Source organism: Gopherus evgoodei, chromosome 4 (assembly GCF_007399415.2).
Source record: "Gopherus evgoodei ecotype Sinaloan lineage chromosome 4, rGopEvg1_v1.p, whole genome shotgun sequence".
NCBI classification, from domain to species: Eukaryota; Metazoa; Chordata; order Testudines; family Testudinidae; genus Gopherus; species Gopherus evgoodei.
This window is the reverse complement of record NC_044325.1, coordinates 62,724,784-62,752,662: the sequence shown is the minus strand read 5'-3', so window position 1 is coordinate 62,752,662 and position 27,879 is coordinate 62,724,784. Positions and strand designations below refer to the sequence as shown.

At 46.2% G+C, this 27,879-nt stretch overlaps 1 protein-coding gene across 2 annotated transcripts in view; it reads left to right on the top strand.

The window, feature by feature from the left end:
* The window catches only part of CCDC9B (coiled-coil domain containing 9B), a 128,769-nt gene that overhangs the window by 45,584 nt on the left and 55,306 nt on the right, over positions 1 to 27,879 (top strand). For both annotated transcript variants that reach the window (XM_030559461.1, XM_030559462.1), the window contains exon 6: positions 18,242 to 18,316. In XM_030559461.1, coding sequence (XP_030415321.1) covers positions 18,242 to 18,316 — 75 coding nt within the window. The remainder of the gene's footprint in view (positions 1 to 18,241; positions 18,317 to 27,879) is intronic.

The window sequence follows — 27,879 nt, the reverse complement described above, 5'->3', positions numbered from 1 at the left end:
AAAGGATAAATGGACACAAATCAGATATTAGGAATGGTAATATACAAAAACCTGTAGGAGAACACTTCAACCTCCCTGGCCACACAATAGCAGATCTTAAGGGGGCCATACTGAAGCAAAAAAACATCAGGACCAGACTTTAAAGAGAAACTGCTGAGCTTCAGTTCATCTGCAAATTTGACACCATCAGCTCAGGATTAAACAAAGACTGTGAATGGCTTGCCAACTACAAAACCAGTTTCTCCTCCCTTGGTTTTCACACCTCAACTGCTACAACGGGGCCTCATCCTCCCTGATTGAACTAACCTCGTTATCTCTAGCTTGCTTCTTGCTTGCATATATATACCTGCCCCTGGAAATTTCCACTACATGCATCCGACGAAGTGGGTATTCACCCATGAAAGCTCATGCTCCAAAACGTCTGTTAATCTATAAGGTGCCACAGGATTCTTTGCTGCTTTTACATCTTCCTATTGTTATTTCTGAGTGTCTTTTTAAAACTCTATTAGCCAATTGTGATCCCACTTGCCCTGATTGTGCAGTGTAACTCCAAGTAATCTCAGTTACAGTGCTCCTGATTCTGTGTGCTATAGAAACTTGTGGAGATAGATTCACTGGAATGCCATGTGATTTTCACCAGCATAATGAAAGCAGAATCAGGCCCTATAGTTTCAACATTTTGATTAATTCCTCATCACCCTTTGCCTTGTTTCAGTAATACCCTTTAAGGCATCTAAGAGTTTTGATATTTGGCTAAAAATCACACTAAGCAACTAGCCAGAATAAAGGCTGGTCTACACTAGGGGGGAAAATCGATCTTAGATACGCAACTTCAGCTACTTGAATAATGTAGCTGAAGTCGAAGTATCTAAGATCGAATTACTCACCGTCCTCACAGCGTGGGATCGATGTCTGCGGCTCCCCCTGTCGATTCCGCAACTCCATTCGTGTTAGTGGAGTTACGGAATCGATATAAGCACGTTCGGGGATCGATATATCGCGTCTAGATGAGACGCGATATATCGATCCCCGAGCAATCGATTGCTACCCGCCGATACGGCGGGTGGTGAAGACGTACCCTAAGATTCCTGTTTTCAGATCTGACCTGACTTCACAGAGTTCTCATTTCCAAGCTGTTTGTGCTGTGAATTTTCTCTTTGTATTTTTGTTTTCCTTTGCTGTGCAAAGCTCAGGTGAGCTAATGGCCTTGGGCCCACACGCATCTTTCCAGTAACACTCCCATGGGGGGGGAGGTTGGGTGCAATTTTAGAAATCCCTTGGCTATGATTTTGCCTTTTGCTGTGCCACTCCCGAGGGGGTTGTTGGTCTCCCTGCTGCAAAATAACAAGTTGCTGGATCCGCATGGAATTTGTGCAGTCAGCCCCCACGCGGCCATGTATGGTTACAAAACTGGAGGTGACAGCAGTGATAAATGCTGTGTCATTTGGCAGCAAAATGTGCGGAAGATCATGTGATGCAGCAGCAATCAGTGGGCAGCAGAGGCAGCTTGAGTAGGGATATAGCAGCCCCTGTGCGTAGTATACAGAGCAGGATGTTGTGGCTGTGCCATCGTCATCAGGACAGTGGAGTTTGCTGCAGTTTCTTCAGCTGATGGGTCACCTACTGGAGCTGCTTTTTCGTCTCATTGGCAGTTCTCCATTCCAAATGCTAGTTGGTAAGAATGAAGCAGTGATCCAGGGATCCCACAGTTTGTGTAATTCTCCAGTGAGGGGATGCAGGACCATTCCCAGTTAGGCAGCAGGCAGGGTCTCATAGCAAAGAGCAGATACAGGTGAGGAGCCTTTACCTTCCTGAGCCCAAGGGGTTCAGGGCTTGTCTACCTGGGGAAGTTATTCCAGAATAAGGCAGGGGGTGGATTTAAAGCAGTAGAGTGTTCCAGAGTAGCTCCCCATGTGGACACTCTTGCTCTGGAATAGCTCCAGCACTTTAAATTCACACTTTACCTTGTTCTGGAATAAGTGTAGACAAGCCCTCAGCTTGTCCCAGCCATTCACGTGATTGCTGTTTATAATAGTGGGGTCTGAGGAGCACGGCTGGCTCTGGCTTTTTTGCCACCCCAAGCAAAAAAAAAAAAAAGACAAAACCTGCAGGGCAGCTGGAGCAGCGAAGCAAAAAAAAAACATGTGGGGCAGCTGAAATGGTGAAGCAAAAAAAAAAGAACCCTGCGGGGCGGCTGGAGCCAGGGTGCAAACTTTCAGCAGAGGTGCCCTGTGCAGTGGGAGTGTGCGCCTCGGCTAGCAGGGGTGAGCGGGAGGGAGCGGGGGTGAGAAAGAGAGGGAGGGCGGCCAGGGCTTCCTCCAGCCAGGACGCTTACCTCTCGGCCCCTCCTGCCGCACCGCCTGCCGGGAGGACTCCACACCACTCCGGTCAGCGGGGAGGGAAGGACGCAGGCTGCCGGGCTTGCTGCAGACCTAGCACCGGCTGAGGCAGATGGAATGCGCAGCAGGATCCCAGCAGGCGCTCCCCTCCTCTGCACCATCGCCCCCTACAGGGCAGCCAGAGCGGTGAACAAAAAAAAAAAAGGGCGGCCATGCTGCCCTAGGATTGGGTGAAATGCCGCCTCTTAGAATCTGCCGTCCCAAGCACGACTTGCTTGGCGGATGCCTGGAGTCGGCCCTGCTGAGGAGTTGAAGGGTAGGAAGAATAGGAGAGGCGCATCCAACAAGCACAATCTCTTTCCTGCCTGCCCTTCCGATTTTATTTGAAAGGCACAATAGATTAACATTGAAAGAAATTGACACATGAGGGCCGATGGTTTTCACTCTCCCTGCTCCTCTGGAAAGTGGGTGCTAACCTCCCTCTGCCGTATGCTGTGCTCCTGTCATGAGCTTCTGTGAGCGTGACACACACAGCTGTACACTCTATGATTCTGTGACTGCACTTGAGTGTTTATCTGAAAGTTTTCCCCTTTCTCCCCTCTCCCTCCCCCCTGCCCCCCGCATGCTGTATGTTCCTGCTGCTGCCTGGAGGCATTAAGAAAGTCATGCAATTCCCTACCTTACTGCCTCCCCACCAAATGTACTCTCTCAATGGTACTAGCAGTATGTTTATACATCATGAAGTTTATACATCATAAGCTCTGATTGTCCCTGGAGTAGGTTTCAGGAAACAGCACTGGATCTCACTATCAAGCTAGAGTTGTGAACAAGCAATGTGGAAAAGCTTGTGCTCCTACCGGAGGTTACTAGCTGCTCCATCGGTGTCTCTTGCAAGTAACACTGCACCAAGTGACACTGCAATTTGCTTTGGAGAAGGGCATGTTTCTGCCTTCCTAGTTAAAAATAAAGCACAAGTTCTGCAGTCCACAAGAGAGAGGGAAGAGTGTATGGGGAAGGAAAGGGGTAGGGGAGCCTCAGGACTGCACTGGGGCCAACCGGAGCAAGTGACAACCAGTGATCAAAGAGAACCAGGTGGGGGTGGAAGGGCACCACAAAAACAAAATGTCACACTGAAAGGAACCAGCAGGAACTGCATCCCCAGAAAGACAGTCCGAGAGTCAGGAGCCATGAATTCAATTCAATCTCTACCACAGACTTCCTTTGCGCCCTTGGGCAAGTCATTTACCTATTCCTGCTTCAGCTCCCTGGTTTCTGATGATAATGATCAGTGATACAGTTAACATACAGATAATGATACAGTTCAAGATAGTGTAGATGGGACCTAGTTGTGGCTTGCTAAGCGTGTTAGAGAGCTGGACTCTCAAGACTTTAGCCTGGATACAGGGACATGGGCACATCCTGTTAGGAGTGCTAGTGCCAATGTAGGTTCCAGGCCTGTAGTTTGGTCTAAAATAGTATTTTAATTTGCTTGCCTGTTTGATTTTTAATATATATACTTGCTTACTAATATGCGTGAACAAAGGGATCCTTAATGAGGACAAAGCCAGGCACTATATATGTTGCTTTTGCCTAAGCCAAATGGGTTTGTTAGTATAATAGGAAGAAATAAAAGCAGTGAAAGCATTACTGGGCATGGTGAAAGTGTAATATATAAATGCACACTTAAAAACTGTCTCAACTCCTTATCTCAAGGCAAGGTCAAGCAACCAGTCAGAAGGGGTAAGGAGGGTTGGGGTGAAAGGTAAAACACTAAAAGATAAAAAAAAATGCCTGCCCCTGACCATAGCACAACCTCACTCCTTACCCCTCCCCTGGGGTACACAAGGAGTGGAATAAAGGCCCCAGACCTTTTTAATATATATACTTTCTGCCTGGAGGCAAAACCAAATGGGATTTCTCAGGAGACAAAAGGCAAACAGAAGATGCAGTGAGTCAAACCGGCGCTAGCAAGGAAAAACGGGGCACCCAGACACAAGGAGAACAGCAGCGAAAGGGGACACATTCCCGTTGGGGGGGAGGGATAGCTCAGTAGGAGTGCGGGACACACATTCCTGTTGCAGGGGAGGGATAGCTCAGTGGTTTGAGCATTGGGCTGCTAAACCCCAGGTTGTGAGTTCAATCCCCAAGGGGGCCATTTAGGGAACTGGGATAAAAATCTGTCTGGGGAGTAGTCCTGCTTTGAGTATAGGGTTGGACTAGATGACCTTCCAAGGTCCCTTCCTACCCTAATATCCTATGACCCCCCTGTCATAACTTTAGTCCCAGATTTGGACCTTAGCGTCCAAAATATGGGGGTTAGCATGAAAACCTCCAAGCTTAGTTACCAGCTTGGACCTGGTACTTGCTGCCACCACCCAAAAAAGTAGAGTGTTTTGGGGCACTCTGGTCCCCCTGAAAAACCTTCCCTGGGGACCCCAAGACCCAAATCCCTTGAGTCTCACAACAAAGGGAAATAATCCTTTTTCCCTTCCCCCCCTCCAGGTGCTCCTGGAGAGATACACAGACACAAGCTCTGTAAATCCAAACAGAGTGACTCCCCCTCTCCGTTTCCAGTCCTGCAAAAACAAAAGCACTTTCCTCTTCACTCAGAGGGAATGCAAAATCAGGCTAGCAAATCCAACACACACAGATCTCCCCCTGATTTCTTTCTCCCACCAATTCCCTGGTGAGTACAGACTCAATTTCCCTGAAATTTCCCAGAAAAGAAAACTCCAACAGGTCTCAAAAAGAAAGCTTTATATAAAAAGAAAGAAAATACATACAAATGGTCTCTCTGTATTAAGGTGACAAAATACAGGGTCAATTGCTTAGAAGAAATATTGAATAAACAGCCTTATTCAAAAGAATACAAATCAAAGCACTCCAGCACTTATATTCATGCAAATACCAAAGAAAAGAAACCATATAACTTACTATCTGATCTCTTTGTCCTTACACTTAGAAACAGAAGACTAGAAAGCAGAAACTACTTCTCCAAAGCTCAGAGAAAGCAGGCAGACAGAAAACAAAGACTCAGACACAAACTTCCCTCCACCCAGAGTTGAAAAAAATTCGGTTTCCTGATTGGTCCTCTGGTCAGGTGCTTCAGGTGAAAGAGACATTAACCCTTAGCTATCTGTTTATGACACGCCCCCCAAATTGCAGACAGTGGGGAAGCTCACTGGCGGCGATTTTCTTCTAGAACTTTAAAATAAACAGATTACTACAACACATGCACCTTTACATATACTACTAAGTATATAAGTAACAGACTTCTACATTTTAAGAACACTTTTTAACTACTGAATTCTGGGAAACTCTCACGGGAGAGAGCATCAGCAACTTTGTTAGAAGCTCCTGTGATGTGTTGAATTTTAAAATCAAAATCTTGGAGAGCTAAACTCCAACGAAGAAGTTTCTTGTTGTTCCTCTTGGCAGTATGAAGCCACTTTAGTGCAGCATGGTCAGCTTGTAGTTGGAACCGCCATCCCCAAACATATGGGCGTAGCTTTTCCAGGGCGTACACAATGGCATAGCATTCCTTTTCACTGACTGACCAGTGACTTTCCCTCTCAGACAGTTTCTTGCTGAGAAACACGACAGGATGGAAGTTGTGATCTGTTGCTTCCTGCATGAGCACTGCTCCTATACCACGCTCAGATGCATCCGTGGTTACTAGGAATGGTTTGTCAAAATCCGGGGCCCTGAGTACAGGGTCAGACATGAGCGTTGCCTTAAGTTGGGTAAAGGCCTTTTGACACTTATCAGTCCACTTAACTGCATTTGGCTGGGTTTTTTTTGGTCAGGTCGGTCAATGGGGCAGCGATTTGGCTGTAGTGTGGTACAAATCGCCTGTAGTATCCGGCCAAGCCTAAGAAGGATTGGACCTGCTTCTTGGACCGTGGGACAGGCCACTTTTGGATAGCATCCACCTTGGCCTGTAGGGGGTTTATGGTTTCTCGACCCACCTGGTGCCCAGGTAAGTTACTCTGTTTTGGCCTATTTGACACTTTTTGGCCTTAACAGTTAGTCCAGCCTGCCTGATGCACTCAAAGACCTTTTCCAGGTGGAGTAGGTGTTCGGGCCAGGAGTCTGAAAAAATGGCCACATCATCGAGGTAGGCAACTGCAAATTCTCCCAGTCTTGCTAGTAGACCATCTACCAGCCTCTGGAAGGTGGCGGGTGCATTTCGAAGGCCGAAAGTAAGGACATTGAATTCATACACCCCCGCATGGGTGACGAATGCTGACCTCTCCTTGGCAGGTTCATCTAGCGGTACTTGCCAGTACCCCTTGGTTAAATCTATTGTAGAGATGAACTGGGCACGTCCCAACTTCTCCAATAGCTCATCGGTGCGTGGCATTGGATAGTTGTCTGGACGAGTTACCGCATTTAGCTTACGGTAGTCCACGCAAAAGCGTATTTCCCCATCTGGTTTGGGTACCAGAACCACTGGAGATGCCCATGCACTGGTAGATGAGCAGATTATACCCATCTGTAGCATGTTCTGGATCTCCCGTTCTATAGCAGCTTGGGCATGAGGAGACACCCGGTAAGGTGGGGTTCTGATTGGGTGAGCATTACCTGTATCAATGGAGTGGTATGCCCGTTCAGTCCGTCCTGGGGTGGCTGAGAACAATGGGGCGAAGCTAGTGCACAGCTCCTCGATTTGTCGCCGCTGCAGACGTTCCAGGGTGGTTGAGAGGTTCACCTCTTCCACGCCACCGTCTTTTTTCCTGTCGTAGTAGACACCGTCAGGCCACTCAGCCTCATCTCCCTGGACTGTAAACTGACAAACCTGTAAGTCTCTGGAATAGAAAGGCTTGAGAGAATTAATATAGTACACTTTAGGCTTTAGTGAGGAATTGGGAAATGCTATGAGGTAGTTTACAGTTCCCAGGCGCTCTTGGACCGTGAATGGCCCTTCCCATGATGCTTCCATCTTATGGGCCTGTTGCGCCTTCAAGACCATAACCTGGTCTCCTACCTTGAAGGAACGTTCTCTGGCATGTCTGTCATACCAGGCCTTTTGCTCTTCTTGAGCATCCTTTAGGTTCTCTCTAGCAAGGGCTAAAGAGTGTCGGAGGGTGCTTTGTAGGTTGCTTACAAAGTCCAGAATGTTAGTTCCTGGAGAAGGCGTAAACCCCTCCCATTGCTGCTTCACCAACTGTAATGGTCCCTTAACCTCGTGACCATACACAAGTTCAAATGGTGAAAACCCTAAAATGGGATGTGGTACAGCCCTGTAGGCAAACGGCAACTGCTGCAACACTAGGTCCCAATTATTGGAGAATTCGTTGATGAATTTTCGTATCATGGCCCCCAAAGTTCCATTGAACCTTTCCACCAGGCCATTGGTTTGATGGTGGTACGGGGTGGCAACCAAGTGATTCACCCCATGAGTTTCCCACAGTTTTTCCATGGTCCCTGCCAGGAAATTAGACCCTGAATCTGTAAGGATGTCGGAGGGCCAACCTACCCTGGCAAAGATGTCTGTTAGGGCCAGGCACACAGTGTTAGCCCTGGTGTTGCCTAGAGCTACTGCTTCCGGCCATCGGGTAGCAAAGTCCACTAAAGTCAGTACGTACTGCTTTCCTCTGGGCGTCTTTTTTGGGAAAGGACCCAGAATATCCACAGCTACTCGCTGAAATGGGACCTCAATTATGGGGAGTGGCTGGAGAGGGGTCTTGACCTGGTCTTGAGGCTTTCCCACTCTTTGGCATACCTCACAAGACCGGACATACTTGGCAACGTCCTTGCCCATCCCCTCCCAGTGGAAGGACTTCCCCAACCGGTCCTTGGTTCTGTTCACCCCAGCATGGCCACTGGGATGATCATGGGCTAAGCTTAAGAGCTTCCCCCGGTACTTAGTTGGAACCACAAACTGTTTTTGCGGCTGCCATTCTTCCCGGTGTCCACCAGAAAGAATTTCCTTGTATAAAAGTCCTTGGTCTATAACAAACCGGGATCGATTAGAAGAGCTGAGAGGCGGTGGGGTGCTCCGTGCTGCCGCCCAAGCTTTCTGAAGGCTGTCATCTGCTTCCTCCTCAGTCTGGAACTGTTCCCTTGAGGCTGGGGTCACCAGTTCTTCCTCAGACTGTGGACTTGGGCTTGGTCCCTCTGGAAGCGATGTAGGTCATGGGGTTGTTTCCGTTGCTGGTGAACCGCTCTCCGCTGGTGCACCTGAGGGTATTTCAGGCTCTGGCTGAGCCTTTTGGGTATGGCTGTCTGTTGTTTCTGCCAGTTCTGGCTCGCTGGCGCCCTCTGGCGTTGAGTTTGAAGATGTGGTTGCAATTGCTGGTGCTGGTTGCTGTTCCAGTTCCGGGCCTGGGACTGGAGGTGCTGTGGCTGTTTCAGTGGTTGGCCTGGAATCCGGGTCCACTACCTCTGTCTGGGTCTCTGGTAACACAGACGGGGCCTCTGTGGATGGCTCAGGAACAGGAATAGGTCTGGAAGCTTGCCTGGTTTGGCTACGTGTAACCATTCCCACTCTCTTGGCCCGCCTCACCTGGTTGGCCAAGTCTTCCCCCAGTAGCATGGGGATAGGATAATTGTCATAGACTGCAAAAGTCCACATTCCTGACCAGCCTTTGTACTGGACAGGCAGTTGAGCTGTAGGCAAGTCTACAGCTTGTGACATGAAGGGGTAAATTGTAACTTTGGCCTTTGGGTTGATGAATTTGGGGTCAACGAAGGATTGGTGGATAGCTGACACTTGTGCCCCCGTGTCTCTCCACGCAGTAACCTTCTTTCCACCCACTCTCAAATTTTCCCTTCGCTCCAAGGGTATTTGAGAGGCATCCGGGCCTGGGGATCTTTGGTGTGATGGTGGTGTAATGAATTGCACTCGCATGGTGTTCTTTGGACAGTTGGCCTTGATATGTCCCAGTTCATTATACTTAAAGCATCTTCCATCTGAAGGGTCACTGGGCCGAGGTGCGTTACTGGAGACTGGTGTGGTGGAAGAGTAGGGCGTCTGTGGCTTTACTTGGGTTGTATGTGGGGTCTTTGGCTGTCCTCGGTTGTAGGGTTTATGGTCTGTGTGCCCCCTGGGGTATTCGTTCCCCTTGACAGTAGCTTTCTTGCTTTCTGCCACTTCCATCCATTTGGCTCCAATCTCCCCCGCCTCAGCGAGATCTTTGGGTTTTCCATCTTGTATGTACCGTGTGATGTCTTCAGGAACACCATCCAAGAACTGCTCCATTTGTATGAGGAGGTGCAGTTCTTCCAAGGTTTGAACGTTGTGTCCTGTTATCCAGGCCTCATAGTTTTTTGCAACGTAGTAGGCGTGTTTGGGAAATGACACATCTGGTTTCCACTTTTGGGTTCTGAAGCGCCGACGGGCATGATCTGGGGTTATCCCCATTCTGTATCTGGCCTTGGTTTGAAAAAGTTTATAGTCATTCATTTGCTGCTTAGGCATTTCAGCTGCCACCTCTGCTAAAGGTCCACTGAGCTGTGACCTTAATTCTACCATGTACTGGTCTTTGGGGATGCTGTACCCAAGACAGGCTCTTTCAATATTTTCCAAGAAGGCCTCGGTGTCATCCCCTGCCTTGTAGGTGGGAAATTTCCTGTGCTGTGGAGCAATAATTGGCGCCGGGTTGTTAGGGTTGGCTGGCACATGCAGCCCAGCTTTTGCCAAGTCTAGTTCATGTTTTCTCTGTTTTTCCTTCTCTTCATTTTCTTTTTGTTGTTTTTCCATTTCTTTTTGTTGTTTTTCCATGTCTCGGCGGTGGGCCACCTCTTCTTCTTCTAGTTTTCTTTTGTGTGCTGCCTCTTTGGCTGCCTGTTCTCTTTGGTAGGCTGCCTGTTCTCTTTGGTAGGCTGCCTCTCTGATCTGTTCTTCTCTTTCTTTCATCTCCATCTCTTTTTGTTTTATTTCCCGTTGTCGCCTGTGTTCAGCTTCTCTGAATTGCTCTTCGGCCTCAATTTTTGCCTTAGAAGTCATGGTTCCTGTTTTCTTGTGTTGGGGTGCCCTCCGGTGTTTCTCTTCTGAACTGCAGGCTCTGTTGCCTCCTGGAGTCAGCCTAGCAACAGAGCCTTTAGCTAATCTTCAATGTAAAGTAAACCTGAAAAACCACTTTATTTGCATGTATATAGTGCTGGTAATGACTCTCAATGGGAGTGCTATTGTGTGACAAAAGACTCTTAATAGCACCTTAATGGTTTCTTGCTTAAGATGCAAGCCACAAACTGCCAGAGAGAGCAGAAAAAAAAAATTCTCTCTGGTTCCCTTTTAAAACCAAACTGTTTCTCTCTGCTAAAAAGCCCTTAGCAGAGAAAAGAAAAATATAATATTCCTACTGGCTTCTGGATTTTGTCTATCCCGTAACCGCTGCACACCATGTCATAACTTTAGTCCCAGATTTGAACCTTAGCGTCCAAAGTATGGGGGTTAGCATGAAAACCTCCAAGCTTTGTTACCAGCTTGGACCTGGTACTTGCTGCCACCACCCAAAAAAGTAGAGTGTTTTGGGGCACTCTGGTCCCCCTGAAAAACTTTCCCTGGGGACCCCAAGACCCAAATCCCTTGAGTCTCACAACAAAGGGAAATAATCCTTTTTCCCTTCCCCCCTCCAGGTGCTCCTGGAGAGATACACAGACACAAGCTCTGTGAATCCAAACAGAGTGACTCCCCCTCTCCGTTTCTAGTCCTGGAAACAAAAGCACTTTCCTCTTCACCCAGAGGGAATGCAAAATCAGGCTAGCAAATCCAACACACACAGATCTCCCCCTGATTTCTTTCTCCCACCAATTCCCTGGTGAGTACAGACTCAATTTCCCTGAAATTTCCCAGAAAAGAAAACTCCAACAGGTCTCAAAAAGAAAGCTTTATATAAAAAGAAAGAAAATACATACAAATGGTCTCTCTGTATTAAGGTGACAAAATACAGGGTCAATTGCTTAGAAGAAATATTGAATAAACAGCCTTATTCAAAAAGAATACAAATCAAAGCACTCCAGCACTTATATTCATGCAAATACCAAAGAAAAGAAACCATATAACTTACTATCTGATCTCTTTGTCCTTACACTTAGAAACAGAAGACTAGAAAGCAGAAACTACTTCTCCAAAGCTCAGAGAAAGCAGGCAGACAGAAAACAAAGACTCAGACACAAACTTCCCTCCACCCAGAGTTGAAAAAAATTCGGTTTCCTGATTGGTCCTCTGGTCAGGTGCTTCAGGTGAAAGAGACATTAACCCTTAGCTATCTGTTTATGACACGCCCCCCAAATTGCAGACAGTGGGGAAGCTCACTGGCGGCGATTTTCTTCTAGAACTTTAAAATAAACAGATTACTACAACACATGCACCTTTACATATACTACTAAGTATATAAGTAACAGACTTCTACATTTTAAGAACACTTTTTAACTACTGAATTCTGGGAAACTCTCACGGGAGAGAGCATCAGCAACTTTGTTAGAAGCTCCTGTGATGTGTTGAATTTTAAAATCAAAATCTTGGAGAGCTAAACTCCAACGAAGAAGTTTCTTGTTGTTCCTCTTGGCAGTATGAAGCCACTTTAGTGCAGCATGGTCAGCTTGTAGTTGGAACCGCCATCCCCAAACATATGGGCGTAGCTTTTCCAGGGCGTACACAATGGCATAGCATTCCTTTTCACTGACTGACCAGTGACTTTCCCTCTCAGACAGTTTCTTGCTGAGAAACACGACAGGATGGAAGTTGTGATCTGTTGCTTCCTGCATGAGCACTGCTCCTATACCACGCTCAGATGCATCCGTGGTTACTAGGAATGGTTTGTCAAAATCCGGGGCCCTGAGTACAGGGTCAGACATGAGCGTTGCCTTAAGTTGGGTAAAGGCCTTTTGACACTTATCAGTCCACTTAACTGCATTTGGCTGGGTTTTTTTTGGTCAGGTCGGTCAATGGGGCAGCGATTTGGCTGTAGTGTGGTACAAATCGCCTGTAGTATCCGGCCAAGCCTAAGAAGGATTGGACCTGCTTCTTGGACCGTGGGACAGGCCACTTTTGGATAGCATCCACCTTGGCCTGTAGGGGGTTTATGGTTTCTCGACCCACCTGGTGCCCAGGTAAGTTACTCTGTTTTGGCCTATTTGACACTTTTTGGCCTTAACAGTTAGTCCAGCCTGCCTGATGCACTCAAAGACCTTTTCCAGGTGGAGTAGGTGTTCGGGCCAGGAGTCTGAAAAAAATGGCCACATCATCGAGGTAGGCAACTGCAAATTCTCCCAGTCTTGCTAGTAGACCATCTACCAGCCTCTGGAAGGTGGCGGGTGCATTTCGAAGGCCGAAAGTAAGGACATTGAATTCATACACCCCCGCATGGGTGACGAATGCTGACCTCTCCTTGGCAGGTTCATCTAGCGGTACTTGCCAGTACCCCTTGGTTAAATCTATTGTAGAGATGAACTGGGCACGTCCCAACTTCTCCAATAGCTCATCGGTGCGTGGCATTGGATAGTTGTCTGGACGAGTTACCGCATTTAGCTTACGGTAGTCCACGCAAAAGCGTATTTCCCCATCTGGTTTGGGTACCAGAACCACTGGAGATGCCCATGCACTGGTAGATGAGCAGATTATACCCATCTGTAGCATGTTCTGGATCTCCCGTTCTATAGCAGCTTGGGCATGAGGAGACACCCGGTAAGGTGGGGTTCTGATTGGGTGAGCATTACCTGTATCAATGGAGTGGTATGCCCGTTCAGTCCGTCCTGGGGTGGCTGAGAACAATGGGGCGAAGCTAGTGCACAGCTCCTCGATTTGTCGCCGCTGCAGACGTTCCAGGGTGGTTGAGAGGTTCACCTCTTCCACGCCACCGTCTTTTTTCCTGTCGTAGTAGACACCGTCAGGCCACTCAGCCTCATCTCCCTGGACTGTAAACTGACAAACCTGTAAGTCTCTGGAATAGAAAGGCTTGAGAGAATTAATATAGTACACTTTAGGCTTTAGTGAGGAATTGGGAAATGCTATGAGGTAGTTTACAGTTCCCAGGCGCTCTTGGACCGTGAATGGCCCTTCCCATGATGCTTCCATCTTATGGGCCTGTTGCGCCTTCAAGACCATAACCTGGTCTCCTACCTTGAAGGAACGTTCTCTGGCATGTCTGTCATACCAGGCCTTTTGCTCTTCTTGAGCATCCTTTAGGTTCTCTCTAGCAAGGGCTAAAGAGTGTCGGAGGGTGCTTTGTAGGTTGCTTACAAAGTCCAGAATGTTAGTTCCTGGAGAAGGCGTAAACCCCTCCCATTGCTGCTTCACCAACTGTAATGGTCCCTTAACCTCGTGACCATACACAAGTTCAAATGGTGAAAACCCTAAAATGGGATGTGGTACAGCCCTGTAGGCAAACGGCAACTGCTGCAACACTAGGTCCCAATTATTGGAGAATTCGTTGATGAATTTTCGTATCATGGCCCCCAAAGTTCCATTGAACCTTTCCACCAGGCCATTGGTTTGATGGTGGTACGGGGTGGCAACCAAGTGATTCACCCCATGAGTTTCCCACAGTTTTTCCATGGTCCCTGCCAGGAAATTAGACCCTGAATCTGTAAGGATGTCGGAGGGCCAGGCACACAGTGTTAGCCCTGGTGTTGCCTAGAGCTACTGCTTCCGGCCATCGGGTAGCAAAGTCCACTAAAGTCAGTACGTACTGCTTTCCTCTGGGCGTCTTTTTTGGGAAAGGACCCAGAATATCCACAGCTACTCGCTGAAATGGGACCTCAATTATGGGGAGTGGCTGGAGAGGGGTCTTGACCTGGTCTTGAGGCTTTCCCACTCTTTGGCATACCTCACAAGACCGGACATACTTGGCAACGTCCTTGCCCATCCCCTCCCAGTGGAAGGACTTCCCCAACCGGTCCTTGGTTCTGTTCACCCCAGCATGGCCACTGGGATGATCATGGGCTAAGCTTAAGAGCTTCCCCCGGTACTTAGTTGGAACCACAAACTGTTTTTGCGGCTGCCATTCTTCCCGGTGTCCACCAGAAAGAATTTCCTTGTATAAAAGTCCTTGGTCTATAACAAACCGGGATCGATTAGAAGAGCTGAGAGGCGGTGGGGTGCTCCGTGCTGCCGCCCAAGCTTTCTGAAGGCTGTCATCTGCTTCCTCCTCAGTCTGGAACTGTTCCCTTGAGGCTGGGGTCACCAGTTCTTCCTCAGACTGTGGACTTGGGCTTGGTCCCTCTGGAAGCGATGTAGGTCATGGGGTTGTTTCCGTTGCTGGTGAACCGCTCTCCGCTGGTGCACCTGAGGGTATTTCAGGCTCTGGCTGAGCCTTTTGGGTATGGCTGTCTGTTGTTTCTGCCAGTTCTGGCTCGCTGGCGCCCTCTGGCGTTGAGTTTGAAGATGTGGTTGCAATTGCTGGTGCTGGTTGCTGTTCCAGTTCCGGGCCTGGGACTGGAGGTGCTGTGGCTGTTTCAGTGGTTGGCCTGGAATCCGGGTCCACTACCTCTGTCTGGGTCTCTGGTAACACAGACGGGGCCTCTGTGGATGGCTCAGGAACAGGAATAGGTCTGGAAGCTTGCCTGGTTTGGCTACGTGTAACCATTCCCACTCTCTTGGCCCGCCTCACCTGGTTGGCCAAGTCTTCCCCCAGTAGCATGGGGATAGGATAATTGTCATAGACTGCAAAAGTCCACATTCCTGACCAGCCTTTGTACTGGACAGGCAGTTGAGCTGTAGGCAAGTCTACAGCTTGTGACATGAAGGGGTAAATTGTAACTTTGGCCTTTGGGTTGATGAATTTGGGGTCAACGAAGGATTGGTGGATAGCTGACACTTGTGCCCCCGTGTCTCTCCACGCAGTAACCTTCTTTCCACCCACTCTCAAATTTTCCCTTCGCTCCAAGGGTATTTGAGAGGCATCCGGGCCTGGGGATCTTTGGTGTGATGGTGGTGTAATGAATTGCACTCGCATGGTGTTCTTTGGACAGTTGGCCTTGATATGTCCCAGTTCATTATACTTAAAGCATCTTCCATCTGAAGGGTCACTGGGCCGAGGTGCGTTACTGGAGACTGGTGTGGTGGAAGAGTAGGGCGTCTGTGGCTTTACTTGGGTTGTATGTGGGGTCTTTGGCTGTCCTCGGTTGTAGGGTTTATGGTCTGTGTGCCCCCTGGGGTATTCGTTCCCCTTGACAGTAGCTTTCTTGCTTTCTGCCACTTCCATCCATTTGGCTCCAATCTCCCCCGCCTCAGCGAGATCTTTGGGTTTTCCATCTTGTATGTACCGTGTGATGTCTTCAGGAACACCATCCAAGAACTGCTCCATTTGTATGAGGAGGTGCAGTTCTTCCAAGGTTTGAACGTTGTGTCCTGTTATCCAGGCCTCATAGTTTTTTGCAACGTAGTAGGCGTGTTTGGGAAATGACACATCTGGTTTCCACTTTTGGGTTCTGAAGCGCCGACGGGCATGATCTGGGGTTATCCCCATTCTGTATCTGGCCTTGGTTTGAAAAAGTTTATAGTCATTCATTTGCTGCTTAGGCATTTCAGCTGCCACCTCTGCTAAAGGTCCACTGAGCTGTGACCTTAATTCTACCATGTACTGGTCTTTGGGGATGCTGTACCCAAGACAGGCTCTTTCAATATTTTCCAAGAAGGCCTCGGTGTCATCCCCTGCCTTGTAGGTGGGAAATTTCCTGTGCTGTGGAGCAATAATTGGCGCCGGGTTGTTAGGGTTGGCTGGCACATGCAGCCCAGCTTTTGCCAAGTCTAGTTCATGTTTTCTCTGTTTTTCCTTCTCTTCATTTTCTTTTTGTTGTTTTTCCATTCTTTTTGTTGTTTTTCCATGTCTCGGCGGTGGGCCACCTCTTCTTCTTCTAGTTTTCTTTTGTGTGCTGCCTCTTTGGCTGCCTGTTCTCTTTGGTAGGCTGCCTGTTCTCTTTGGTAGGCTGCCTCTCTGATCTGTTCTTCTCTTTCTTTCATCTCCATCTCTTTTTGTTTTATTTCCCGTTGTCGCCTGTGTTCAGCTTCTCTGAATTGCTCTTCGGCCTCAATTTTTGCCTTAGAAGTCATGGTTCCTGTTTTCTTGTGTTGGGGTGCCCTCCGGTGTTTCTCTTCTGAACTGCAGGCTCTGTTGCCTCCTGGAGTCAGCCTAGCAACAGAGCCTTTAGCTAATCTTCAATGTAAAGTAAACCTGAAAAACCACTTTATTTGCATGTATATAGTGCTGGTAATGACTCTCAATGGGAGTGCTATTGTGTGACAAAAGACTCTTAATAGCACCTTAATGGTTTCTTGCTTAAGATGCAAGCCACAAACTGCCAGAGAGAGCAGAAAAAAAATTCTCTCTGGTTCCCTTTTAAAACCAAACTGTTTCTCTCTGCTAAAAAGCCCTTAGCAGAGAAAAGAAAAATATAATATTCCTACTGGCTTCTGGATTTTGTCTATCCCGTAACCGCTGCACACCATGTCATAACTTTAGTCCCAGATTTGAACCTTAGCGTCCAAAGTATGGGGGTTAGCATGAAAACCTCCAAGCTTTGTTACCAGCTTGGACCTGGTACTTGCTGCCACCACCCAAAAAAGTAGAGTGTTTTGGGGCACTCTGGTCCCCCTGAAAAACCTTCCCTGGGGACCCCAAGACCCAAATCCCTTGAGTCTCACAACAAAGGGAAATAATCCTTTTTCCCTTCCCCCCTCCAGGTGCTCCTGGAGAGATACACAGACACAAGCTCTGTGAATCCAAACAGAGTGACTCCCCCTCTCCGTTTCTAGTCCTGGAAACAAAAGCACTTTCCTCTTCACCCAGAGGGAATGCAAATCAGGCTAGCAAATCCAACACACACAGATCTCCCCCTGATTTCTTTCTCCCACCAATTCCCTGGTGAGTACAGACTCAATTTCCCTGAAATTTCCCAGAAAAGAAAACTCCAACAGGTCTCAAAAAGAAAGCTTTATATAAAAAGAAAGAAAATACATACAAATGGTCTCTCTGTATTAAGGTGACAAAATACAGGGTCAATTGCTTAGAAGAAATATTGAATAAACAGCCTTATTCAAAAAGAATACAAATCAAAGCACTCCAGCACTTATATTCATGCAAATACCAAAGAAAAGAAACCATATAACTTACTATCTGATCTCTTTGTCCTTACACTTAGAAACAGAAGACTAGAAAGCAGAAACTACTTCTCCAAAGCTCAGAGAAAGCAGGCAGACAGAAAACAAAGACTCAGACACAAACTTCCCTCCACCCAGAGTTGAAAAAAATTTGGTTTCCTGATTGGTCCTCTGGTCAGGTTCTTCAGATGAAAGAGACATTAACCCTTAGCTATCTGTTTATGACACCCCCAAAATGGAACATGACCATAAGTTGTAAGGGATGGAACTGTGGGTGTGCATTACAGGTATAATTATGCCCCCTAAGAAGAGGGAAGTTGGAAACACTGGAAAACAAGGCTCTGTTATGGGACACAGGTTTGCTGAAAATTAACCCTAATAAACATAGCATTGCCTGCACTTCGAACTTCTGGTCATCTGCTTTCTGTCTGCATAACAAGAACCAGGGGAAAGACACCCCAACTTTACCATAGCAACATTTAACCAGGTTGCAGTTGGTTCCCTGACTCCACTACAGAGCCTCAAGGCTATTTAGGCACCTAACCTCAACTGAAATGCCTTTGAGGATCTGGTTTTTGGTGCTTTAAGCTTTCTCCAGGTCAGCTTTCCTCTTTGGCAGCATGGTGGAGTAGAGAGATCAACAGGAATGTGTCCCCTTTTGCTGCTGTCCTTCTTGCATCTTGGTGCCCCTGTTTTCCCTTGCTAGTGCCGGTTTGACTCAGTGTATCTTCTGTTCGCCTTTTGTCTCCTGAGAAATTCCATTTGGTTTTGCACAGTTGCTCAAAGGCCTGGCACTAGTTCCTCACTCTAGAGTCCATGCACAATTGTGAATCGTGTCTCTTCTGTATCCCTACAGGTGGATGAAAGGAGAACAGTGGAGAGGAGGCGATCAGACACTGATAAGTATTCAGAGAGTGAGCACAACATAAAGGTGAGAGGAGTCATTGGTGCTGATTGGTGTTTATGCAAAGGGGGTGGTGATGTAGTGAACTGTAGGCCCTGATTGTCAAGAGGGACTGACCATCCACAGCTGCCATTGAAGTTAATGGGAGCTTTAGGTGCTCAGCCTCGCTGGCAATCAGCTCTCACGGCATTCTTGGTAGTGCCTGTCTTCATTGAAATAGTGACTGCTCAGGTTGCCTTGAGTATGAGTGGTATAGCGAATCCTCTCCCTGACTGCCTCTTTCACCACTCACCATCCCCATCCCAAAGGAATGGACAAGCTAGTTCATAAAACTGTAGACCTTAGAGATGGAAAAGATGAACCGAGTCACCTGGCCCATCCCCCCATTGATGGAGGATTGTGTCCCAGGGTATTATCCAGAGCTTTATCCCGGCTGGCTATAAATTATATGATCATGAGGAAAAATGCGAACTACTGAAGAACTGACATGCCTTTTAACTGTGTGGGTTGTTTGGGAGCATTAGTGCTGGAGCAGTTGTTAGCCTGCTATGCAGGGCCCAAAGTACCTTCTCTCCAGTCACCAAAGGTTCTCCTTGCCTTTGTCCCTCTGCTGTGCCCAGTTCTCTGTGACGATGGGCAAAGTATAAATGCATAGACTGACAGAAAGGTCCTGAAGCACGCAGCTTTGAGATGGCCACCACAGTAGAGATTGGCTGCAGAGTGACATATAAAGAATCTCCAAATCGTGCTGAAGTCCTTTTCCTTAGTGATAAGCAAGACTACACATTTTTACTGCACCAGCCAGTTTGACTTCAGCTCCGTGACCTGAGATTCCTCCGAAGAGTTGTACCTGGAAATAAAGCAACATTTCCTAATTTTCCTTCTGCTCAGTTGGAAAATCCTTTTGCCACGTCTTGATGCCTTTGGCCCTTCCCCCCTTCGCCCCATGGTCTTTTCTTTGTGATCATGCTCACCTCAGGCTGTGTGAAATGGAAATCCAGTGAGAGTTGAATCCTATCTCAGTGCTGTTCAGTAGAAGGGCCAGCAGAGGGTACTCTAAGAACAGCATGACCATAAACAGGTGACCATCATCTTTTCACAGAGGCAGGGCACAAAAGGCAGAGGTGGCTGTCTAAGCCTAGCATGCTAGTGCTGCTGCCAGAATGCTTGCTCAGCCCCAGGACGAGTGCCATTGCATTAGCTGTTTTCTCTATGGCTATCATTTGCTTGTGGGTTGAAAGATTCAGGCTGCATTAGCCACAGTCCCTTGCTTTAGCAGGAGCTGGACAGGGTTGTGGTAAATTAAAGTTTGTGCCTTCCTGCTGGCTGTTTAATGCAAACCCTGGAGGAGGCACTGGCTCCCCTGATAACAGACACTCTTAATTAATGGAGCACAAATTGAATAGCCCGCTTCCCCATGCGATTCATTAGGAGAACACAGATGGGCTCCTAAGAATCAATCCCAGTTGCGCCCAGCAGAGTGGCAGAGGGCTGCCTGATTGGACTCCCACTTGGTCCAGCAGACACAGCTGCGTCCAAGCTGAGCAGAGCCCTAGGTTGGTAAACAGCTCCTCACCCTTGCACTTTGCAGGCAGCAGATGTACATCTTCTCTTTATTTACCAGATAAACAGCACAGATACTCGGTGAGAAACATACCATCTGACAGCTGCAACAGCTCTGTCATTCACTGGTTTGGAGCCACCAGCAATTTTGCTAGAGGATCCAGTGACAAGGTGGACGAGGGCTCTGGCCTTTCATCTCTGCACAGCCGAGATCAAGTCTTATTTTAGGTCTCCCATAGAAATTAATTTTCCAGATCTTGCCTAATCTTCATTTGTGTGTGCCAGGCATCAGGGTGGTCAGTCTCTGCTCAGGAGAGGTGTTGGGGTCATAAGTCAGGTCTGAGAGGTGCATTGGCAGTTGGGGAAGCTTGCGCAGAGCCCTCCTGTAGCATGTATGGCTCACACTGCTGCTGCTGCTCCCTGCTCTCGGGAGCACTGAACTCGCTCACCAGCCATGGCATGCCCCTTGGGATATGTATTAAGCAGTTAGGGGAGGGGCTGGAAGCTGCAGGGAGTGTTTCAGAACCACTTTCTTCTCAGTCTAAGAACAGGCCTTCTAGGACCACAGCCTGGCATTTCTTCGCCCACGGATGGAGGGCTGAGCATCTTTCCTACCCTTTTGCTCCTGGCTGGGCTTGCCGGGTCCCTGACTCTCTTTGGTAAAAAACTAATGAGCTGTTGCTCCCTCCCCCAGTCTCCCTGCACACACAGGTGGGTCTCCTTGGCAACAGGTTTTTCAGTCACTCTTTTTCCTCCAGTCTATTTTGATCTGCAGTGAAATGCCAGGGAGATTAATTCCTGTTTTGGAGAAGGGGGGAGGGGGAGGGTGGGCTCTGAAGGTGGGAAATGTGGAGTAGTGAATTATCCACCAAAAATTACCATCCCAGGACTCACTTTGTGTGAAGCTATTCATTATACAACTCTACTTGATAGCAGGCCATGGTCAGTTGGTTCTCACCTCCAGTGCAACGCTGAAATTCGTTCCTTTTTCCCAGTTCCTTAGGTGTGGTATCAGTTCTTTTTTCATGGGTCCCCAGTTTCTTATTCAAAGGCCAAATCTATTCAAAATATATCAATGTAAGTCTCAATTTTTAGAAATCTCATCAAATTCATGTGTTTGAATGTGATAAAGAATTAAAATACTAATTACTTATTTATTAATTAAATAATCAAATAAGGAGCTCAGATTTGAGTGTCTGTACATGACAAAATAAGTCTTGGGTCACCCCAAATGACAAATCCCTGCAACCAACAGACTGTTCTGAAGGATCTGGGACATACTACTTGCAATCTGAAGCTTTGTTCCTGCGCACGCTGCCATCTGTTAGGTCCTGTCCCACTTCCATATTGTACATAGAGCTTAAATACGGAAGAGGGTTTTGACAGACTATACATGACATAATGCATCTCAGGTCACCCCATGTGCCATCCCATCCCCCTGTGATCATTATTTCGTTATGAAGAGATGTTATGCTACTTCCTTTCTGGTCTGATAAATATATTACCCCAGTTTTTATTTTGTTAGTTAACAGAGAAAATGCATGTACAAATCAACAAAAAGCCATATGCAGTCAGTTTGTTGCAAATCCAGCTATAATGTTTTCACAGAAATTATACGATAGTTAAAAATGAAGACGTCTACAGGAACCTTGGTTTGTTGTTAGATGAATTAAGAGGAGAAAAAATGGCTAAATTTATCAACATTTCTTTAACTGTGTTACAGATATAAAAGCATTTGTTGTTGTTTTGCTCATTACACAACAAATATAAAATGAACACAAGGCTTGAGATCAGTGAGCTCCCAAATAATCTTGTTTATTAACTACATGTAAACATGCAAGTATGCTGAATGCATACTGCGGTTCTGAGTGGTTTCTGATAGCTTTTAAAATATAGAAAACAGTGAACACCATTAGAGCACTCACAAACGATTAAAGGAATACTGCCCTATTCCTATATACTACAATTAGCTGATCCAGTCTTCAGTGCTGCTATGGGACTTGTACAACAGCAATGTGGCTTGGTATACTTTAGAAGATTTTGGAGAACTCTATCTGCAGCTAGAATATCTGCATCTCCTTTCCTTTTTAATTGCAAAACTCCAAACTAGAAATGCCAGACCTCTGTTTGTCCAAGTTTGTGGAAACATATAAAATGTTGTATAACAGCAACTTCATACCTATAACGGTAACACCTTTGTTTAAATAAACTCTACTGCAGGGATCGGCAACCTTTGGCGTGCGGCTCGCCAGAGTAAGCACCCTGGCGGGCCAGGCCGGTTTGTTTACCTGCTGCGTCCGCAGGTTCAGTGGATCGCAGCTCCCACTGGCTGCAGTTTGCCACTCCAGGCCAATGGGGGCTACGGGAGGTGGAATGTGCTGGCTGTGGCTTTTCACAGCCCCCATTGGCCTGGAGCGGCGAACCGCTGCCAGTGGGAGCCATGACTGGCCGAACCCGCGGACGCAGCAATTAAACAAACCGGCCCAGCCCGCCAGGGTGCTTACCCTGGAGAGCCACGTGCCAAAGGTTGCTGATCCTTGCTCTACTGTTTATGCAAATAATGTTGCTGACTTCTGTTGAACTGATCAATATTTGAACATTATTTTAAATATTGTTATAATTAAGTTACATGGAAAAGTACTATAGAGAAGCAGGTGAAGGATTTTTCTGTGGTAGGGACATTTCCTTTTTTGCTGCAAATGATATTAGAGAAGACATGAGTCACTATTTTGAGATGCAGCCACAAAAATGCATCTTGGTTTTTTCCTGTTTATTTACTATCAGACCCAGAAATTTCTGATGGAAATAGCTGAGTGTCAAGTTTTTGATTATTTCCACGATTAGACTTAATTGCAAATGAAAAGAATAAGATGCATGGTTCACCATTAAAGAAATGGTGTGTACTCAATTGACATAGTATTTGCTCACTTTGACTCTAAAACTGTAAAATGAGTAAAGAAGTTTCAATGTCTTATTATAAAAATACTTTACTTGAGCAATTGGTGCTGCTGCTAGTGCTGATCACTGGTGACCCCTGTATTTAAGCATTCCTAAGGATTTGTATGCTAAGACCCCTGTTTTGCACAGATGGGAAATTTCTTCATTAATTTCTCCATAAAATTGCTGCAGCCATCTCCAAATTATGCCTCTCCTTAAGGAGGTTTTTATGGTCTATAATCCTGACACAACCAACTAGTGTATCAAACATCCACCTGGAGGGGGAAACTTTGATAAAGGTGCATGTGCCAAAGGACCAGTAGCAGCGTTTCATAGATTCAGAGTTTTTCAGGTCAGAGGGGACCATTAGGTCATCTAGTCTGACCTCCTGTGTATCACCATAGAATTTCTTCCAGCTGCCCTGGTACTGAGCCAAGTAACAATTTGTGTTGGACTAAAATGATGTTTTCTGGAATGGCATCCATGCTTGGTTTGGAAACATCAAAAGCTGGAGAATCCATCACTTCCCTTGACCATTTGTTCCAATGATTGATCACCCTCACTGTTAAAATTTGGTGCCTAATTTCTAATGTCAATGTGTCTGGCTTCAGCTTCTAGGCTGTGATAAATAAAGAGGGGGATAGCTTCATTTGATGGACACCTAGCCAGCCAGTTAGCTGTAAAATCCCTCTTGGTAGCTGTTCTTTACTTGCTGTACCTGTAAAAGGTTAAAAAGTCCCCCAGGTAAAGAAAAAAAGTGGGCACCTGACCAAAAGAGCCAATGGGAAGGTAGAACTTTTTAAAATTGGGAAAGAAACTTTCCCTTTGTCTGTAGCTTTCTGGGCTGAATGCTGTGTAACGTTTGAACCAGATATGATCATAAATCATCAGATCATGCCTAGAAATACTTATCTGAACTCCACATGTGTAAGTAGATCCGAATGTTTAGCTAGACGCGATTATGGTTATTTCGTTTATTTCATATTGGTTTGTGGACCCATCTGTGCTAACCCCAGATGCTTTTGTTTGCTTGTAACCTTTAAGCTGAACCCCCAAGAAAGCTATTTTGGGTGCTTGATTTTTGGAATTGCTCTTTTAAAATCTAGCAAAAGCCTAAGTTCCAGATGTATTTCCTTTCTTTTTGTTTTTAATAAAATTTACCATTTTTTAAGAACAGGACTGGGTTTTTGGTGTCCTAAGAGGTTTGTGCATGTTATTTGATTAGCTGGTAGCCACAGCTAATTTCTTTTGTTTCCCTTCTTAGCTCTTCCCCAGAGTGGGGGAGGGAGTGAGAAAAGAGCTTGAGGGTACCACACAGGGAGAAATTCCCAAGTGCTCCTTCCTAGGTTCAAAGGGGGGTTTGTTGCATTTGGGTGGTGGCAGCGTTTACCAAGTCAAGGTCAGAGAAAAGCTGTAACCTTGGGAGTTTAATACAAGCCTGGCAAGTATTAACTTTTAAAATCCTTGCAGGCCCCACTTCTGCAGTCAGAGTGACAGAGTTGGGATTCAGTCTTGACACAGCCATTGGTTCTTTTTCTGACTTTCTCTGCTAGATTAATGAGCCCTTCAGTAACCAGTATTTTGTCCACTTAAAAGGTACTTAAATGCTGTAATCAAGTCGTGTCTCAACTTTTTTTTGTTTTTTGGATTAGCTAAACAGATTGAGCTCTTTCACTCTCTCATGTCTGGCCTTTTCTCCAGCCCTCACATCATTTTTGTGGCTCTTTTCTTTGCCCTTTACAATTTTTCAACACCCTTTTAAGATATGGATGCCAGAACTGGATGCAGTAGTCTAATATTGATCTCACCAAGGCCATAAACAGAGGTAAAAATCACCTCCTGCTCCTACTCTTTACTTCCATTTATACATCCAAGGATCACATTAGCCCTTTTTGCCACAGCATTGCTCTGGGAGCTCATGTTCAGTTGCTTGTCTCCTTCATTAATGATTTGGATAATGGAATGGAGAGTATGCTTATAAAATTTGCAGATGACACTGAGCTGGAAGGGTCTACAAATACTTTGGAAGCCAGGATTAGAATTCAAAATGACCTTGACAAAGTGGAGAACTGGTCTGAAATCAGCAAGATGAAATTCAGTAAAGAAAAGTGCAACATACTACACTTAGGAAGTCAAAATCAGACACACAAATGGGGAATAACTGGATAGGCAGTAGTACTTCAGAAAACGATCTCAGGGTTACAGTGGATCACAAACTGAATATGAATTAATGTGATGCAGTTGCAAAAAAGACTAGTATCATTCTGAAGCCATGGCTACACTCACACTTTACAGCGCTGCAACTTTCGCGCTCAGGGGTGTGAAAAAACACCCCCCTGAGCGCTGCAAGATACAGCGCTGTAAAGCGTCAGTGTAATCAGGGCGGCAGCGCTGGGAGCGGGGCTCCCAGCGCTGCACGCTACACCCGTAAGGGATGTGGTTTACGTGCAGTGCTGGGAGAGCTCTCGCCCAGCGCTGCCGCTCTGACTACACTCACACTTCAAAGTGCTGCCGGGGCAGCGCTTTGAAATTCCAAATGTAGCCATACCCTGAGAGGTAGTGTGGTATGCAAAATATAATTGTTCTGCTCTACTTAGCACTGGTGTGATCTCAAGTGGAGTACTGTGTCCAGTTCTGGGCGCCACATTTTAAGAAGATGTGGACAAACTGGAGAGAATTTAAAGGAAAGCAATAAAAATGATATAAGGTTGAGAAAGCCTGCCCTAACAGGAAAGGTTTTAAAAAACAGGCATGTTTAGACTTGTGAAAAGAAGACTGAGGGGGGACTTGATAAAGACTTCAAGCATCTCAAAGATTATAACGAAGATGGTGATCTGTTGTTCTCCTTGTCCACCGAAGGTAGGAGTAGTAGTAACGGGCGTAATCTGAAGCAAAGGAGGTTTAGTTAGATATTAGGGGAAAATGTCCTGAATATAAGGTAATTAAGCTGTGGAAGAGACTAACAAGAGAGGGTGTGGAATCCCCATCATTGGAGGTTTTTAAAACCAGGTAGACAAACATTTGTCTAGGTATACTTGGTGCTGGCTCAACTCAGGGGGATGGAGAAGATGACTTTGGAGGTCCTTTCCAGGCCTACATTGCTATGAATCTATGATCCCTAAATACTTTTCAGAGTCATGCTTCTCAGGACACAGTCCCTCCTTGGGCTGGTATGGCCTGCATTCTTTATTCACAGATGTGTTAGAACGTACTTTATTTGAATGCAGATTACTCTGAAGGACTGCTTTGTCCTCACCATTATTTACCACTCCCTCCAATCCTTGTCTCAGCCACAAATTTTATCAGCAGTGATTTTATATTTATTTTCTGGCTGTTGGTGAAAATGTTGAATAGCATCGGGCCTAGTATTGATCCTGGCAGATCCCATTAGAAACACACATGCTCAATGATAACTCCCCACTGGCACCTGCTTTTTGAGACCTCTCACTTACTCATTTCTTAATCCATTTAACATGTGCTTTGTTGACATTGTATAGTTCTAACTTTTAAAATCAGAATGTCATGTGATATTAAGTAAAACGCCTTATAAAACTCTAAGTATTTTATATCTATTCTGTAGAGGTTCTTATGCCGAGCTTATCAGTTTCGGGGCACCTTCTGAGCATTAATGCACCTTCCAGTAGTGTGACTACACATCTGTCATGTGGTGCTTGTTCTCTCATCCTCTACCCAGGGATAGAAGCATGTGTAGTGGAGTGTCTTGTTTTGGCAGGGTTTGGGATTTATTTATTTAAATATGCATATTGCTGTGTGTGTGTTAGAGAAGGCATGGTCACAGAAATGAGCCTTGCATGTGGAGCAGAAGGTGGTTAGGTTCGTGACTGTCCTCAGTCCCTGGGGGAGTTTATTGCACAGTATGGGACCAGCTCCCCAGAAAGCTCTGTCTACTGCCCAGACAGACATTACCTTTATTGTAGAGAGTTCCATTGTGCCTGAGGAGTGGAGTTGTCGATCACGGTCTTTGTTCCGGAATTTAAGAAATCTTTGCAAGAACCTTGGCTCAGGCCATTCCATGCCTTGAAGATAAGGATGATACTTTGAACTTGATCTGAAATTCTGTGTAAGCCAGGATAGAGAGCAGAGGACAGGTGTGACGTGTCTGTGGTAACCTGTGTTGCTGAGGAGATGCACTGAAGCAGTCTGTAGTAAATGAAGTTTCCTAAATGCTGACGGTTTCATGCTCAGGTGCAGCACAGTGCTTTCAGCCAGCCAAGAGGTAACGAAGGTGAGAACAACTTAGGCCAGGTTATTGTTCACCAGGATAGGAGAGAGTATCATAGCCAACCGGAGATGGCAGAAAGTATTACTCTTGGCTTCTGCTATGTGAGAGCTTAGCATCAACAGGGAATCGAAGAGTACCGTTGTATTAATTTAGATGGAATATATGGGCCCAGAGAGTCAAAGTGTTAAAATGACCCTCTCTCTATCCAACATTAAGCAGTTATAAAAAGGTTGGGGGGCTGGTCCACAGAGACCTCAGCCAGTTTAGTGCCATGAGAAACATACCATTAAAATGTTTTTTTCCTTTAATTAAAGAAAAAGCAGGACAAACAGTTAAAGCATTTGACAGTCTCCTGGATGGGATTAACGGTGGTAACAATTGTCCTTTTTGGGAAACAGAGAAGAAGTTAGTTGAAATGGACTAGAGCTGTTGTTGTTTCTGTAGCCTGAACACATTTTCTAAAAGCCTGGACAAAACACACACAAAAGAGGAAAGAAAAGAACAGCAAAGATAAAATATGCAGTTTGTCTCTGGTGTTAATTCTCACTTGCAACCTCACTGCTAGAGAAATACAGACTTGACAGACAGTCTTATTAGCCACCCCAAAACCTGGGAAACTTGTACCAGAACTAGATTGTTTAGGGAATTGCTTTTATCTGATTCTTGGTCATGAATTTAAAGCAGTGTTGAAAAATAATCAGCCTTGACCAACTAAGCCAGACTCTTATTAGACTGAAGGAAAAAGGAAACGGACAGAAAAGAAAAGGTGGGTAAGGAAAAGGACACATGGGCCGGGGTGGGGGGGCGGGGGATGTGTGTGACAAAGTGAGAGTTAGCCAGAGCCAGT